General features: G+C 41.7%; 1 protein-coding gene across 1 annotated transcript; it reads right to left on the bottom strand.

Moving 5' to 3' along the window:
- Positions 1-1,972: 1,972 nt before the first annotated feature.
- LOC138968164 (uncharacterized) lies at positions 1,973-13,564 on the bottom strand. Its single transcript, XM_070340724.1, has 6 exons — positions 13,099-13,564; positions 7,074-7,300; positions 6,001-6,594; positions 5,283-5,383; positions 3,149-3,321; positions 1,973-2,390 (listed from the first exon to the last, which is right to left on the bottom strand). Exons 1-6 carry the CDS (start codon positions 13,441-13,443, stop codon positions 2,187-2,189), a joined length of 1,644 nt encoding a protein of 547 aa, XP_070196825.1. The 5' UTR covers positions 13,444-13,564; the 3' UTR covers positions 1,973-2,186.
- Between the last annotated feature and the right edge of the window lie 749 nt (positions 13,565-14,313).

The following is a 14,313-nucleotide window of genomic DNA, read 5'->3' as shown; positions in this document are numbered from 1 at the left end:
CATGGTAAACAACTTGTTTTGACAGGACTAGAAAGTTCACCTGCATTCTCGTCCAAGCATAAATATTGTGTTTACAAAATATAATATCGGTACTTTCCCACAAAGTACAAATAAGTCAACTACACGCAACACACAAAACTGAACCAAAGCTCAGCAACGGTAGCGTTTCCTAACAGTCAGACTAACAGGCCTCCTGAGCGAGCCACTTCCAAGGGAAGCTAAATTCGCGTATGGAAACAGTACTGTCGTCTGGGATGCCGTTTTCAGTATTCTGAGCGTTGAAGAATTTGTAAAGAGAAGAAACGATAACGGCAGGAGAAATAAAAGTCGTGTGTGCATTTTATGGCTTTTGGAGGGACGATTTTGAGTTTGAATCCGTTTTTGCCATGCTCCAAAAGCGTGTAACATACAATCTTGCACACGTTTGCTTTAGTAGTGGCAAAGAAGGAAAGCGTGTGACATTATAAGATGTTTGGTGGCTTGTTGACAGACCAGCTTTTGTGTTGGTCCAAGGGGACCATATCGTCTTTTGTTTCATCTTTATCGACCAAGGCCGAAGGCCGCGGTTGATAAATATGAGACAAAAGGCGATATGCTCCCCGAGGACCAACAACAAAATGCTGGTCTGACGACAAGCCACCAAACATCGTTTTTGTCATCATTTTGGTTGTGCAACAAAATGCACAATAACCCACAGGGAGACGAATTTTTAGAATCCAACTCCGGGCCACAAAGCATCGTCACAGTAGCTCGAGATAACACGTCAACCTTGTATGTGACGTCAAACGTAGCTTGTTGACGCTTTTCTTCCAGTCTGAAAATGTACAGAGCTGCGATCATACGTGTGAGTTCAGTAAGTGTTGAGCATATTTCTTTTCTTTTTAAGTGTTTATGACTTTTCGTTGTGGATTTTGCGATTACAGAGATAAGTTGCAAATTGACCATGGGTCGCCGCGGTAATTATCAACATTGATTGGGTCTTTGAGAGTGGATGCTTACAATCGTTGTCCTCGGAAACACAAATCCAAAGCCGCGATGGTTCCACACATCAAACAATCAGCCTGATTAGCTTTTACTTTGACAATCCACGTTTCACCTGAAAGCTCAAACCCATTCACCACCTCGATTTATTGCATGGGGAACATGAGATTTATTTCCTAGGTGTTTGTGAATGAAAACTCGTGAAAATGAAGACAATAATTGATGGTTAAAGTGATTGGGAGCAAAACGAGTGTATGTTGATATGGTACCTTTCCTCCGAGTTGGGATGATGTGTTTAGTATTCAATATTGACGGACTGTCTGATGATAGCTTCTGCTATGGTCTGTTGAGACAGTGATATCAAAATCGAGACCGGAGGTCGAGATTTTGATATCACTGTCGAAACGGACCAATAGCAGAAAATATCATCACACAGTCAGTCAATGTTAGATATATTGCTAATTCTCTGGACATTTTGTATGCTTATTTACTGTAAAGAAATTACAAAAGTATTTGTCTCAGTTTTGGCTGTTCCATATCCCTCCCTCTGATTATTATTTCTTTTTGTTCACTCTTTTCTTGTACTTTTCAGTATTTCAAAATGTCTTTTCTTTCAAAAAGTCTTTAGTCACTTGCTCAACTAAATTCTGGGATCATTACATTTTCATATATATTTGTTTGTTTTTAAATTTAGGTGTTTTTGTTTTTGAAGTGGGGAAGAAATGTTGTCGATATTACTTTTGCGCTGCGCTCAGTTTTTCCCAATTGACCAATGGAAATCCACGTAACATATGAAATAGCAATATTGTTTGGTAACACAACCTTCTGAGAAACATGTTGATAACAATTGATAATTTACTATAATAGCTATGCCTCATGTCTTTGCGTTCTGCTCAATACTCTTAAAATAAAAATAATAATATAAATAAAGAAAAAGAGTAAAACCAATTAGAACAAAATATGAACACAAAACCAAACCAGTGTTGCTTGCTGTTTATGTTTCTCTTTTATAAACTGATCTAGTGTACGTATATATGTCACATCCTGCATTCGTGAAAGGTTACTATGCTCAAATCAATGGCTTGAGTCCAACCAAGCAGGATTCATTGTCGACAATTTCAGTTAAAAAGACGTCATTTAGCAGAGAGTCTGTTCAATTCTCAATTCCAGTATGACTGAATCTAAAACAATTAATTCACACATGTCTATAGTTTTCCCAGGAAGAGGAAGACCGCAGAAGACAGACAACCGAGCCCAGTTCCCAACCACAGCGGAATGGTGACCATACCAGTCAAGTCCTCCAGGGGTCCCACCAGGCTGTAAATGGTGCAGTAGACCAGAGGGATACAGGCACTGACCAGAGACATGGCCAGTCCTACTTTCTCCTTTCCGCTTCCTGAGTTTGCTTCCTGCGAACATAAGATTTGTTTCGTTTATTGCAGACTTAAAAACAGGAAAACGCCTCATAATCTTAGCAATTTCACTGCTCAAGGTAAGATCTGAAGGTAAGTGTAACCGAGTGCACGAAGCACAACAATCACCTTTGGAGGAATAACCACAGTCAAACAGAGTTGGGAATTTAAGAGCTAACTTAATAGCCCTACACAAACTACTATGGGTACGCTATAGGGTCCCCAAGAGCATACAAGGTGACAACAGCAGTCACACCCCATCACAAACAGCTACTCCACATTTCACTGTGTGCCGTCTTCCAACGTACCAAACACGTCAAGCTACAATAAAGAGCTCACGCTTTGGCAGGGAGACAACTCCATCAATGCAGAGCAACCGCCTGCGCCACCCTGTCACACACGTCTCGAGCTCGCCTTGTTAGTAATATTCGGCAGTTCACCATGAAGCTGAAACGCCAAGAAAGAAGCATTTCGACTTCGATACGATATCGCAAACAGCAAAGCCTGTCTTTCCCTGCTGTACAAAGTCGAGATTGTGGAGCATCTCCAAGCAGAAGAACACTACAAGGAACATACTAAATTATCAGTTAAACTCATCAGAGTTTGCATTGTATGATTAATATGCACTGCCATTGTATTAAACTCATCAAAGACTGTGAGATGCCATTGAATGCCGTGTTTCAATGTGACCACGCTTATATCATATAGACAACACATTATGATTAAAATAATTGTTGGATACGCGGCCTGCTCACCATGGACTGTACGACGTCATTGATGACGGCGTAAGGGACGAAGTAGAAGCAGGCCCTCTGAAAGCCGGCCACCACGGCGGCGAGGAAGAAGACCTCCAGTCTGGCGGTCAGTGCCAGGGTCATTAGACTTATTGCCAGCATCATGTTGGCCAACACAAATTCCACACGATAACCTGTAAAAAAAAATACAAAAAAACCCAGATTACCAACAACAACAACAACAACAACGTAACAATAATACAGCAAACAAACTTCGTTTTCAAGGAAGAAAAACGTAACAGAATGATTATAAGCGAATGTTTCATTCAACTTTTCTTAACAGCGAGAGTTTTGTATGCAAAGTGGTGTTTACTTGAGAACAATGTAATTCTTTCTTTCTTTATTTGGTGTTTAACGTCGTTTTCAACCACGAAGGTTATATCGCGACGGGGAAAGGGGGGAGAGGGGATAGAGCCACTTGTCAATTGTTTCTTGTTCACAAAAGCACTAATCAAAATTTTGCTCCAGGGGCTTGCAACGTAGTACAATATATTACCTTACTGGGAGAATGCAAGTTTCCAGTACAAAGGACTTAACATTTCATACATACTGCTTGACTAAAATCTTTACAAAAATTGACTATATTCTATACAAGAAACACTTAACAAGGGTAAAAGGAGAAACAGAATCCGTTAGTCGCCTCTTACGACATGCTGGGGAGCATCGGGTAAATTCTTCCCCCTAACCCGCGGGGGGTAACAATGTAATGACGTAGTACATAGTATTTGAATATAATCCTATGCTGTTGTATTGTTTTGTTTGTCCTTATGTTACATGCAGCACTACTGCAATTTCTCATATTAACAGTGGTATTAGTTTTCGGTAGAGAATCTTCTTCTTCTTCTTCGTTCATTTGCTGAAACTACCATTGTTTTTTCATGACCATTTGTGACCCTCCACCACGAAATGAGTCGCGTATCACCTTTGCATGATTTTCATATTTTTACATTTTCCTAACGAGTTTTTTATGCTCTATCCAGTGGTGAAACCCGCTTTAGAAAAGAGCAAAAACTGTTTGAGTTATAAGCCTGTGACTAAGGTGACCCTCACACTGTTACAAGACACTCCCCGGACTTATATAAAGCCTATAGCGCAGAACCGCGCGAGGTGACATGCGACTCATTTCGTGGTGGAGGGTCACATTTAAGCAGCCATGCGCCACTTTCGGGGTGCATGCATGGTATTTTGTGTTTCTATAACCCACCGAACTCAGACATGGATTACGGGATCTTTTCCGTGCGCACTTGGTCTTGTGCTTGCGTGTACACACGAAGGGGGGTCATGCACTAGCAGGTCTCTACATACGTTGACTCCCGCAGTGGGGCACTGCGGTTATGAAATTAAAGGCCCCTCCTGTTTTTGGAACCGCAGGAGCTTTCTAGTTTGCTGTTAGGTAGATTTTTGGTTCCTCTTTCCTGTCATGCTCTCTTTTTCTTCATGAATTCTTTTCTTTTTTCTGCCTTCTTGCTCATTCACCTGTATTTTTTCCAAAAATCTCTTCTCTTGCCGCTTGTCTCGCGATTCATGTATAGTTTAATCTGTTAGTGTTCTGATGTAAGTCCAGCAGTAGATAGGTTAAGCCTATTTTAACATACTGGAAACTGGTAATCTTCCAGTAGGTATTAATTTAGTTTTACTAAAGCCTGCTGGGACACAAGTAATGGGTTAGTGCATTTGTAAACAGGAATCGCTTGACAAGTGGCCCCCTTCATCCCCCCCTTCCTCGTCCTGATATGGCTCTGCGTAGTCGGCTGGACGTTAAGCAACAAATAAACAAACAAACAAACATACGTTGACCTTGGAGATCGGAAAAAAGTCTGCACCCGTAACCTATCAGGCGCAGCCGGGATTCGAACCAACGACCTTCCGCTTGGGATGCCAGCGCCTTATCCACTGGCCATTGCGCCCGTCTTTGGTAGAGAATGTTCAAATAATTAGTCATGTCTATTCTTTCTTATCTTCCATTCTTCTATTACTCCGTCTCTCTTGTTCTTCCTAAAAAAAAAAAAGGTGTTCACTCCCTGGATTGACCAGGAGGTGCATTTTAGCTATATCCTTTTAACCATACAAACGCATGGAAGTGTGTTTAACTTACCTAGTACAGCTAGTATTCTAGGTTGGACTATGCACATCAAAAGATAAGATGAACAATGGCCGAGGAATCCCCATGACGCATATCGCAATCCTTCCTGATACCTGAAACAAATATTAAGAATTACTAACAAAATACAAAATGTTATTTGTCGTGGCTTTTAGTAGAAATTACAACTCTACACATATAAAGTCACTCATCTATTGTCTTGAACATGTCAGAAAGTTTTAAAGCAAATTCTGTATACTCCTTGCTGGTTAACGTTCCTTTGAATAGACATAGCCGCCTCTTCACATTTTGGTTGAGTTATACCACAACTACTGCACATTGATTGATGTTGCTGCTGCTACTACTACTACTGTTACGACTACTACTACAACTTCAACTACTACAACTACTACTACTACTACTACTACTACTGCTAATATTACCTCCATCAAGGCCACTTTTTCTCTTCGTTTTTGTCTTTCTTCTCACTTAGTAAACGAGTAATGAAGAACATGTACCTTAACCCTAGCAAGATGCTTAAGGAATACCTATAACCAATACCAAAAAGCCTCGCATGTTTTGCTTTCAAAATCAGTCACATTCTTGTTTTAGGACTTTCAATACAAATTTAAAGAACCAGACTGGAAGAATTGTTGTAACATGTAGTGTAGATAGTCGGGATTTATTCCAATCCTTAACATAGTTATTAATTAGCGTCTGTTTTTATGTTTACCTTGATAGACTCTCAGAACCGGGAGGCGCACTGGGATCACCCCCACAGATGGCTTTCCCCGCGAAATCAGAACTGGTGTACGTGAACAGGAACAGCTCTCCAAAGAAAAGGTATGCAGAGATACAAATTATTGCAACGTTGGCCTTTAAACCCCGAGGCGTGCGGCCTTGGTCTTTAAACAGGGCAACCCCCGAAGCAGAGTCTTGTGTTCCATAGTGAGAAGCCTGGGACAAATTGTGGGAGTTGGGAAGCGCGTCCTTTCCTTTGTCGGTCAGGATAAGTCTTTTCTCTGAAGACTCCGTGTTGTCAACATTCCAAGGCGTCAACATGGGATCAAAGTCCACCCCAGCATTACTCTGTGAAGAAACACTGTGCGCTAGGGTGACTGACCACAAACTTCTTGTCATTTCATCATCAGGGCTGGTACTGCTTTCAGTCTTGACTTTGGAGTCATCATTTGAAGTATGGAGGTCATCGTGGTTTGAGTTTTGACTGAGCTGATACCGGCCCGTTAGCAGAGTGGTGAGCAGACCCAGAACAACCAACACCATCACCACAACGCCCTGGACTGTAGTCTGTATGGAAAGACTGCCACTGCAGCAGATAAGAACATGAACAGGAATATAATTATATTGCCAGCTGTAACAATTTGACAACAAAGATATTGATTCTTGCCATCTTCTCTGAAGTAACATCCAAACCTAACGGGTCACCCGTCTGTAGTATGTTGTCTGTTTTTCATCTTGTTCGTCTTTTTTGAAGGCTGATAAGTGGAAGTTCTTGTGAATGTTTGAATATTCAGCTTAGACTATAATTTTCCTTAAACTTACTTTTAGTTGATTATTTTTAAAAAAAACCTTAAAACAATGACATCTTCAAGAATGCCTGGTTTTGAATTATGATCTAGCTTTGCAAGACTCGACAGCTAACGACCGGTGTGTCTGTGTCGTTGAGGTTGAGGATATACGCTCTTGCTCTTAATCAATTTTCGTATCTAACTAAAGAGCAAAAGCGGTCACAACAGGTCAAAATAATCACAGACAACTACAGCAACCGAGCTCAAACAAACTTACCCTTCTATATGCGACAAGCCAAGAAGCGACGCAAAATCCACCACCCCTAGAGCTGCCGTGGACACCCCACCAGCGGACGCCATGACAAGTCCGACAAGGAGAACAGAGGTGTGTTCAGAGCGAGGGGTGCACGTCAGTATGAAGGACTTGGTGAAGCCGTTTAAGGTGTCGTACCCTATGTCGAGCAGAATGAACGCCACCATAACCAGACCGGCTTTGAAGGGTACCTGTGGATTAAGACTTTCTTGTAATTTGTATGAAAATTAGTGTCGGACGAACACGTTTACTGAGTTAACAAAACTAAAACCAAACAATCAACAGATGAGCGGTAACAGACACACTACTATTACCACTACTACTTCTACAACTACTACTATTAATACTACCACTACTCCTACAACTAATACGACTACTACTACAACTACCACAACCACTACTTATTCTTATTCTTCTGTACTACTATTATTGATTATAATAATAATAATAATAATAATAATAATAATAATTGTCAGTAAGTACTGGTGTCACATGACTGATGTGAACCAGTTGATTGGCTAATGGTGATGCGCTTAAATCTGTTAGCGCACTCTTGGAGTGCGCTAACTTTTCCACAGAGCGTATTCTTACGCCCTTTGCCAAAGCGAGACTGTACTCTCATCCTCAGAATTAATTAATGACATGTAGCTTATATTCTCCACAATACCAAATGACCATAAATTCCCTGCTTCTCAATTAAAGCAGAAGTGGGTTTTTTTCTGACAGATTGCATGTGCCTGTGCCAGTGCCAGTGATCTAAAAATAGAAGCCGCTGTGTTTCATCTCATTTTCGCCGACTTGCATAGATTCTTCTCATAATATGCCGTGTTAGTGGCATGTAGCTTATCATCCACATTTCCAAATGATGAGTTAGCATACAATTCCCAGCGGCTAACAGAAAACACAAGTGTTATTCCGATAACGTACACAGCATTTGGAAGACTGATTCGATCGACTCTGTCATACGTAGCAGACTACACTGAAATACGGCTGCATCAGTTCAGTAAATGAATGGTTTCCGAATTATTATTTCAAGGCAAGAACAATCGTAATCGAAAACGTGTAGGGTTCAGAACGTTCTTACCATATAATTATACGACTTATTACCAGCCTACCTGGCTCATTCGTGCAGACTCAGTGACAGTGCAGACTGCAGTGGTTCGATTGTTCTTGCCTAGCAGACGACATAAACCCCGCTCAGCAAATTAACATGTTGGGCAAATGTGAACGAAAAAACGATGGGGATATAATACGTGTAGGGTTCAGAGCATTCTTACCGTTCATATTTAGTATCAGACTCCCCGATGAGTGAAGATACAACACGAGAAATATGCCACATTTATTTTGAAAATGTGCGAACCGTCGAGTCCTTCGTGGGGTAGTTAATTCAAGGGGAGTCACTCCGCACAGTCAATCCATCGAAGCTCGACTGAAGGTTTCGAATTGCAAATAATGAAGAGCACAGTCCTTTCTCCGAGTTCAAATGAGGTATCTCTGAAAGATCATCACTGTTCAGCTTAACGCTACACTGGAATTTACCAACAGAAATCAAAATGCGTGAGACGAAAGCACGACACACTTGAGACACCGGCCCACACAAAAGTAGATCTTACTGTACACGACCTGACCACACAGTTATGCCTATTCAAATGCGCGTAGCAAAATGTGCGTTTGGAATCTTCTTTTTTCTATGGCGGTACTGACAATATCGTTATTGAAACAATCCCAGTGCACTAAGGGATTTATAGAGCAAATCTCGAAAATAATTATTGAACTCAGCGCTATGCGCTTCGTTCAATAATGAATTTTCTCGATTTGCTCTATAAATCCCTTAGTGCACTGGGATGTCTCAATAACTTAAATAATAATAATAATAATAATAATAATTGTCAGTAAGTACTGGTGTCACATGACTGATGTGAAACAGTTGATTGGCTGATGGCAATGCGCTTAAAACTGTTAGCGCATTCCAAGAGTGCCTAACTTTTCCAGAGAGCGTATTCTTCCGCCCTTTTCCAAAACGAGGCTGTGCCCCTTCTTTTGATTTGAGTAGATTCTTCTCATCCTCCGTGTTAGTGACATGTAGCTTATCTTCTCCACATTACCAAATGATGCTTGACCCTAAATGTCCCGCGGCTAAAAGCAGAAGTGTTTTTATCTGACATATTTCATGCGCCTGTGCCACAGTGAGTCTGGCCTCTTCTTTCGACTTGCGAAGTTTCTTCTCAGCCGCTGTGTTAGTGGCATGTAGCTTATCGTCTCTACAATACCAAACAATGATTGCTTGACCCTAAAATTTCCCGCGGCTGAAAGCAGAAGTTTTTTTTCCTGACATATGTCGAGCTGGACAAAGCAGTATTTGGAAGTCGACTGATTCAATAGACTGTCCTACTCGTATGTATGTAGCAGACGACATCAGTACATCAGTTCAGGACTGAAATGAACGGTTTTCGTATATTTCAAGACAACTACGATGTAAACAGAATACGGGAAGGCTTCAAAACATTCTTACCATGTAATCATAGCACCGACCTCCCAGGTGAATGCAGGTGCATTGCGAGAAATAACATGCCAACTTTATTTTTTTGCGAATGAGGGAACGAACATGTCACTTTGAGTCGTTTGACATCAGGGGACGCCACTCAGTTGCTTGGGGGTCGTTCATTTTTTGGGGAGCATAGAACATTTCGGTACATGTTGTTTTTTATACCAATAATTAATACATAAATGAAACTGTATGCTAACGGGTACATTTCGCACAACTGTACCTCATACTGTTAGTTGCTACTCGATGAAACAGTACAGAGGGTAATCAAATCGTAAAATGCATGGTCGGCGATGAAACCGTCAATACCCCCGAAATGTGCAAAGCCGACACACACACACAAAAGTAGATCTAACTCGACCTGTCCACAATTGATCCAAACGCTGGCAGAAAAATGTGCCTTTTCAAACGTTCTAATCTATTGTCGTTACTGACAATATCGTTATAAATCTCTTAGCGCACTGTGATGTCGCAATAGCTATAATAATAATTGTCAGTAAGTACTGGTGTCACATGGCTGATGTGAACCAGTTGATTGGCTAATGGCGATGCGCTAAAACTGTTAGCGCACTCCAAGAGTGCGCTAACTTTTCCACAGAGCGTATTCTTCCGCCGTTTGCCTAAGCGAGACTGTACTCTCATCCTCAGAATTAATAAATGACATGTAGCTTATATTCTCCACAATACCAAATGACCATAAATGTCCTGCTCCTCAAATAAAGCAGAAGTGGTTTTTTTTGACAGATTGCATGTGCCTGTACCACAGTTGCCACTGATCTAAATATAGAACCCGCTGTGTCTAATTTTTCAGTTTCGACTTGCGAAGATTCTTCTCATAATTTTGCCGTGCTAGTGGCATGTAGCTTATTATCCACATTACGAAATGATGAGTTAGTATACAATTCCCAGTCGCTAACAGAAAACACAAGTGTTATTCCGATAACGTACCAGCTAGATGAGCATTTGGAATAAACATAGCAGACTACACTGAAATACGACTGCATCAGTTCAGTAAATGAATGGTTTCCGAATTATTATTTCAAGGCAAGAACAATCGGAATCGAAAACGTGTAGGGTTTAGAACGTTCTTATATCTATCTATATATACGACTAGTGTCTGTCTGTATGTCTGTCTGTCTGTTCGCGATGCACGGCCAAAGTTCTCCGTGGATCTTTTTCAAACTTGGACACCGTATTCAGCTACACCCCGGACACAACCTCATCGATGAGATATTTCAACACGTGCTGTCAGCGCGCAGCGCTGTGCGCGCTGAACCGATTTTTTTTCAGCCGCGATTATCTCCCTTCCTCCGTGTGGCGTCAATCCATATTCCCGTTACTACGTTACTATTTTTAGAAGGTCACTGCACGTTATTATTTTTAGAAGTTCTCCAGTGTTTTGCGCGTTTATCTCCTTTCCTTCGTGCGCCGGCTCTGGTATTCGGCTCTACTTCTTCCCGGCGAAGCCGGTACCCGGCGAAGCGGGTAATCATCTAGTATATATATATATATACGACTTGTGTCTGTGTGTCTGTCGGTGTGTGTGTGTGTGTGTGTGTGTGTGTGTGTGTGTGTGTGTGTGTGTGTGTGTGTGTGTTCGCGATGCACGGCCAAAGTTCTCGATGGATCTGCTTCAAATTTGGTGGGCATATTCAGGTAGACCCCGGACACAACCTGGTCGATGAGAATTTTCAACACGTGCTCTCAGCGCGCAGCGTTGAACCGATTTTGGTTTTTCTGTTCATCTTCCCAGATCCATTCCCAGTAACCCTTCCTTATCTTCTCCAGTGTTTTGCGTTTATCTCCCTTCCTTCGTGTGGCGTCAATCCATATTCCCGTTACTATTTTTAGAAGGTCACTGTCCACAACGCTTTCATCCATTCCCAGTAACCCTTCCTTATCTTCTCCAGTGTTTTGCGCGTTTATCTCCCTTCCTTCGTGCGTACACCCGGCAAAGCCGGGTATTTGGCTTTTCTTCTTCCCAGCGAAGCCGGCTACCCGGCGAAGCGGGTATTCATCTAGTACCATATATAAGACTTATTACCGGCCTGCCTCATGCGTGCAGACTCAGTGCAACGTGACGAGCAATTTTTTTTGTTGAAATGAGACCGCAGACGCAGTGGTTTGATTGCCATAGCCTAGCAGACGACATAAACCCCGCTCAGCAAATTAACATGTTGGGCAAATGTGAACGATAAAACGATGGGGATATAATACGTGTAGGGTTCAGAGCATTCTTACCGTTCATATTTAGTACCAGACTCCCCGATGAGTGAAGATACCACACGAGAAACATGCTACATTTATTTTGAAAATGTGCTAACCGTCGACATTGGGGTTAGCCAATGATTCAAGGGGAGTCACTCTGCACAGTCAATCCGTCGAAGCTTGACTGGAGGTTTCGAATCGCAAATAACTAAGAACACAGTCCTTTCTCCGAGTTCAAATGAGGTCTCTCTGAAAGATCATCACTGTTTAGCTTAACGATACACTGGAATTTACCAACAGAAATTAAAACAAGAGTTTGCGTGTGACGAAAGCACGACACACTTGAGACAGCCCACACAAAAGTAGATCTTCCACGACCTGACCACACAGTTATGCCTATTCAAATGCGCGTAGCAAAATGTGCGTGTTGTATCTTCTTTTTTTCTCTGGCGGTACCGACAATATCGTTATTGAAACAATCCTAGTGCACTAAGGGATTTATAGAGCAAATCTCGAAAATAATTATTGAACTCAGCGCTATGCGCTTCGTTCAATAATGAATTTTCTCGATTTGCTCTATAAATCCCTTAGTGCACTGGGATGTCTCAATAACTTAAATAATAATAATAAAAATATCAATAACAATAATAATAATATAATAATGAACACTTATGAATCTCGCCAGAGGTCACAGCGATGTACCAAAAAAAAACACACGCACGCACGCACGCACGCACGCGCACGCACGCACGCACACCCATGCATACACACACACACACACACACACACACACACACACACACACACACACACACACACAAATACACACACGCGCACCAACGATGCAATCTAATAAACGATTTTCGGAAATAACTCCGTCCGGTTTGTATGAGTTGTGGAAGAGTTACCTTTTCTTACCAAAACGCAAACAAACAATGAAGGGACCAATCACTAGCGAGGGGTGTGCCGGAAATACGTGGAGATACGCACGTGTTTCCGGCACAACCATCGCTAGTGATTGGTCCCTCCCTTGTTTGTCTACAAAGATTGCAAGGACATGTCACTCTTTCACAACCCATACTAATCCTGATGGAGTTATTTTCGGAATTCATCAATTAACACTAACTTTACATAATTGAAAGTAATATCATTTTTGTATGGCCCAAACCGATTACGTATCAGACTCAATAAAACATGCAAAAGAGAACATTAACATTAACAAGATTAGTGACTAACCTCAGACGGATTTTTACTCGGTTCATTCTGTCCTGTTTCATTCCCCGCTGCTTCGCTCGATAGAACTGCTGTAAATGGAACGCTCTCAGAATTCCTCGATGACGAAGATGAGACAAGTATGCTGTTTTCATATCCGAGACTATCATTTGGAATTGTGGACACATTGAATGGACTGGTTTCGTTGTGTAGTAGTAATTCGCTTTTGGCAGATGCATTCCAAAGAGGCAGGAGATCGCTCGGGGAGCCCTGCATTTCACTGTATCGCATCAGATCAGACAGATGCAACAAGTTTGCAACGATGAGGAGACTCATCCCCAGAAAAAGGACAGCAGCTGCAAAAATCATGGCTGCTTTCTTGCGGCGTCTTGGATTCGAACCTTTGTCTGTGATCCAGCCAATAAAAGGCAAAAGCAGCAGGGCGGAGGGACCAGAAATAAGCCCTGTCAGTGACACCAGACTCAGGGGAATTCCTAGCGTCTGCAGAACCTGGAAGAAAAATAGTACATTGGGCAACGTGTTTTTTTGTTTTTGTATCAACTGTTACACAAAGATCGGTTGAGGGTCACAACTGTTTATGTGGATTTTACAAGAGATTGCATGCCAAAGTCCAAAATTCAAAATAAAAAAACAAGAAAGGCAGGTTGTTTCATTCAGTCAAACCCCAAACTCGAGCACAAACTCAACTGGAAAGAAAGAGAAAATGTAACAATTAATGGTTCTCCTTGCTCACCTGAGTGCAGTATTTTTTCTTTCTTTTTATGTTGTAAAGTATTTCCAAATGTTAGGCTTACTGCAGCCTACACACACACTCAGACACAAACACATACACCCCGCCCCACACACACACACACACAAAACACAAAACACACAAAACACACTCACACACACACACACAAACACAACACACACACACACACAAACACAACACACACACACACACACACACACACACACACACACACACACACACACACACACACACACACACACACACTTACAGGCATGCTGTAAAGTGTCTCAAAATTGCAGGTCGATTCTGCCGCCCACAACACAGCGCCCAGTAAGAGCTTCAGCCAGACACTCATCGTGACAGACTGTCGTCTTCCACTCGTCTGCATTACACTTAATAATAATAATAATAATAAATGACCATTTATATAGCGCAACATCATAACTTTACAATTATGCTCTTTGCGCTTGACACATTTAAAATTA

This window comes from Littorina saxatilis, linkage group LG6, assembly GCF_037325665.1.
Source record: "Littorina saxatilis isolate snail1 linkage group LG6, US_GU_Lsax_2.0, whole genome shotgun sequence".
NCBI classification, from domain to species: domain Eukaryota; kingdom Metazoa; phylum Mollusca; class Gastropoda; order Littorinimorpha; family Littorinidae; genus Littorina; species Littorina saxatilis.
Note: the sequence above shows the minus strand (reverse complement) of the source record. Positions and strands in the feature narration are given on the sequence as shown.

Excerpts from the sequence above, each read along its gene's own strand:
- LOC138968164 (XM_070340724.1), bottom strand. The coding sequence starts at position 13,443 with ATGATTTTTGCAGCTGCTGTCCTTTTTCTGGGGATGAGTCTCCTCATC. Across the intron at positions 3,322-5,282 it reads TAGAATACTAGCTGTACTAG|GTTATCGTGTGGAATTTGTG; the intron begins GTAAGTTAAACA and ends TTTTTTTTACAG. Across the intron at positions 2,391-3,148 it reads ATGACGTCGTACAGTCCATG|GAAGCAAACTCAGGAAGCGG; the intron begins GTGAGCAGGCCG and ends TTATGTTCGCAG.